Source organism: Salmo trutta, chromosome 12, assembly GCF_901001165.1.
Source record: "Salmo trutta chromosome 12, fSalTru1.1, whole genome shotgun sequence".
NCBI lineage: Eukaryota > Metazoa > Chordata > Actinopteri > Salmoniformes > Salmonidae > Salmo > Salmo trutta.
The window spans coordinates 55,334,716-55,337,607 of record NC_042968.1 but is presented as its reverse complement, the minus strand read 5'-3'; the positions used below and the strand labels follow the sequence as shown (position 1 = coordinate 55,337,607).

Genomic DNA, 2,892 nt, shown 5'->3' with positions numbered 1-2,892 from the left:
AGCTATCCAAATTGCTCTCTATCATCCCTAACAAACATTAACTTGTTAGCCATGTATTACCATCCACCTGAGTACCTGTTGCTGTCTTGTAGGTTGAGAGTCACACTATGACAGACAAACCCTCCAAACAACGTGCTTGATTGCGCTTTCCTGGTGCAATGGAACCAATGGAATAGTCTCATACGTGCCAACAAACCCCGCCCAACTGGCACTTTAGACATTCTCAATCAAACACTCAAAGTATTGAAACGAAAACAAATACTATTTGAACCCAGGTCTCACCTGGTCTATACATTCATTCATATGTTCCTACCTGCTATGTCTGCCATCTTGTCTGCAGTTGTTGTTTGGAGGGCTTTTGTTGTCTCCTATAAACGCTGGGTTACCCAATGGGCACACGGTGAAGTATTGAGGTGGCAAGGTTCTGGGAACCCCATTGGCTGAGCCAACATTGGGCTGAAACACATTGGATGGATTCACTTCCTGTGTAACAAATTCGTATGGAGCTTGGATATACTGCACTACCGTGGCTCTGTAAAACATTATTGGCTGATTGATCCCGTTGAACACAATTGATTGGCAGGACCCTGCGATCGCCAGTGACTCGGAAAACTCTTCGGCGTGGTCCTTCGGCTTACACACCCGGCAGGAGAGCATCCTGAACATACAGACGCTGATGAGGATGAAGGTGCCTCCTACAGACAGCAGGATGGGGTCGAGCAGCTGGGTCCAGTCGAAGCTGCGGCTGACGTCGTACTTAAGCCAACCCATGACTATGAACGTCATGCCCACCAGATCCAGGAATATCCCAGAGAACAGGAAGGTGGCTACCCTCTTCTCCCCGTCTGAGACCGACACGTGGCTGTCTAACTGGCTCAAATAAGGGATGGATCCGATAGAGATAGGTACCACCTTCAGAGAGAGATCGTCAAAGGTGCCGGTAACATTAGCGGCAGTTACTGCCATGTCTCCTCTGCCGGTGTTGTCGGCTGAGACCGAGGCTGCTGGCCCGTCATGCTCTTCCAGAAGTGGCGAACTCCAGTCCAGTCTGTCACCTCACTAAGGAGTGCTCTGGTTGCTTCTGTGTTTTGTGCTTTTAGTTGGAGCCATGCCTCCTGTCACTGTGGGTATTGATAAACTCTCTGAATTTCAACATTTCCACCACTAGCCCGCAGCTTGCCCCTACCCCATAGTCACTCCTGCAGATATGAAACAATCAGATGGAAATTTCCATCAAGCCTATCAGAAGGCAAGGTGACGCTATTACCATAATGCTTGAAACTGATCCAAAACTCTCAGCTCTGCAGAAGTGCCTAAATGGTAGAACTAAGGGGTAGGGGCTAGGAGCAGATTTGACATTCAAGAACATTCAAGAAGTGTCCATCTATTACGACACCGGCTAACCCACTGGCTAACTCAGAGAGCAGGTTGTTGATTAATATACACAGGGCTTTTGTTTCTCAAGGGTTTGTTTTCCCACATGGTGGTTGGTTCCTGTGTCCGTTCACATGTTTAAGCCCTCAGAACCGTGTCAGGTGAGGATGGACATGTGCAGAGCAGACAGAAATGGTGTCTCCTGAACATTCATGACTCAACATTTTCATATTGTAAAGATTCTTTTCACTGTCCATAGTACCGGCCTATTTGGGCAGATTCAGTGATCTGAATGAATTACTAATTACTCCTAATCACACAGGATTTGTTACACCCGGCCAAACAATAATAACAACATGCAGATACAGTAGGCTATATTGGATCTTCATGACGCTTGATCACAACTTGTTTACTTTAAGTTCATGACCTCACATAGCTGCTGCTGTGCTTGTTGTGGAAGTTGATGTCTTAACCACGCAGTTCATCTATTCGGACTACAACTCATATTTCATTGACAGAGATAAAAGCAAACCCAATCAACAGGTTTGGTATCAATATTTGAGTCAGTTGTTACACATCTCATTATCCAAAGGAGAACTACAACGCATGGAGAGTTCGAGAGACGAGAGTTGTGTTTGAACACACAGGAGTGTTCGATGTCTAACCCAGCTAGCACATAACAATCTGAGAACCATATATTTTTTAGAGCTTGGTAAGCCCGTTCTTGTCCTATGGTTATTTTGCATACAACCTTCCCACAACTTTCTGGGAATGGTGCAAGACAGTTGCTTGGCTATGAAACATTCTAAGGACATTTAAGGAACTTGGCAAAAAAAAACAATTTTCTTGGTATTTCATTACTTCAACAAAACGTTTCCTAAAAGTTTAAACATGGTTACATTGAATTTCAATTTGGTAATGTTCTAGGAACGTTCTCCAACTGGTTTGACATTAGGCATGTTCTCAAATAGTTCAGAGAACGTAAAGAACCAATGTTCTTCTGTGGGAATTTCAGTACTTCAGTATAACGTTTCCTACAGGTTTCCTTGTGGTTCTATTTAAAGTCGTCTTCTCAAATTGTTCCGGGAACATAAAGAATACATTCCATAAAAGCCAATGGAAAGCCTTAGTAATGTTCAGAGAACGTTCTAAGAATGTTATTTAAAAACATATACACTACCGTTCAAAAGTTTGGGGTCACTTAGAAATGTCCTTGTTTTTGAAAGAAAAGCACATTTTTTGTCCATTAAAATTATGTTTTCATGTCCAGATGTTGTCCTGTCCTATTTCATGTCTGTTTATTCATTAAATGTTTACTCCCTGTACTTGATTCTCGTCTCCAACCGTCTGTCCTCACAACTTCTGTTCTCAGAATGTCTTTTAAATGTTCTGTTTTACCGGTCAGGAAACACATGGCTTCGTTCTCACAACCAATGTGAAACCAAAAACATAAGTTCCCACAACTTACAAGGTATCAAGTGTGCTAGCTGGGAAGACAGAGGAGGGGAGAGAAAGAGA

General features: G+C 43.4%; 1 protein-coding gene across 1 annotated transcript; it reads right to left on the bottom strand.

The window, feature by feature from the left end:
• Positions 1 to 309: 309 nt before the first annotated feature.
• On the bottom strand, positions 310 to 966 carry LOC115202577 (transmembrane protein 174-like). Its single transcript, XM_029766690.1, has one exon. It carries the CDS (start codon positions 964 to 966, stop codon positions 310 to 312), a length of 657 nt encoding a protein of 218 aa, XP_029622550.1.
• Between the last annotated feature and the right edge of the window lie 1,926 nt (positions 967 to 2,892).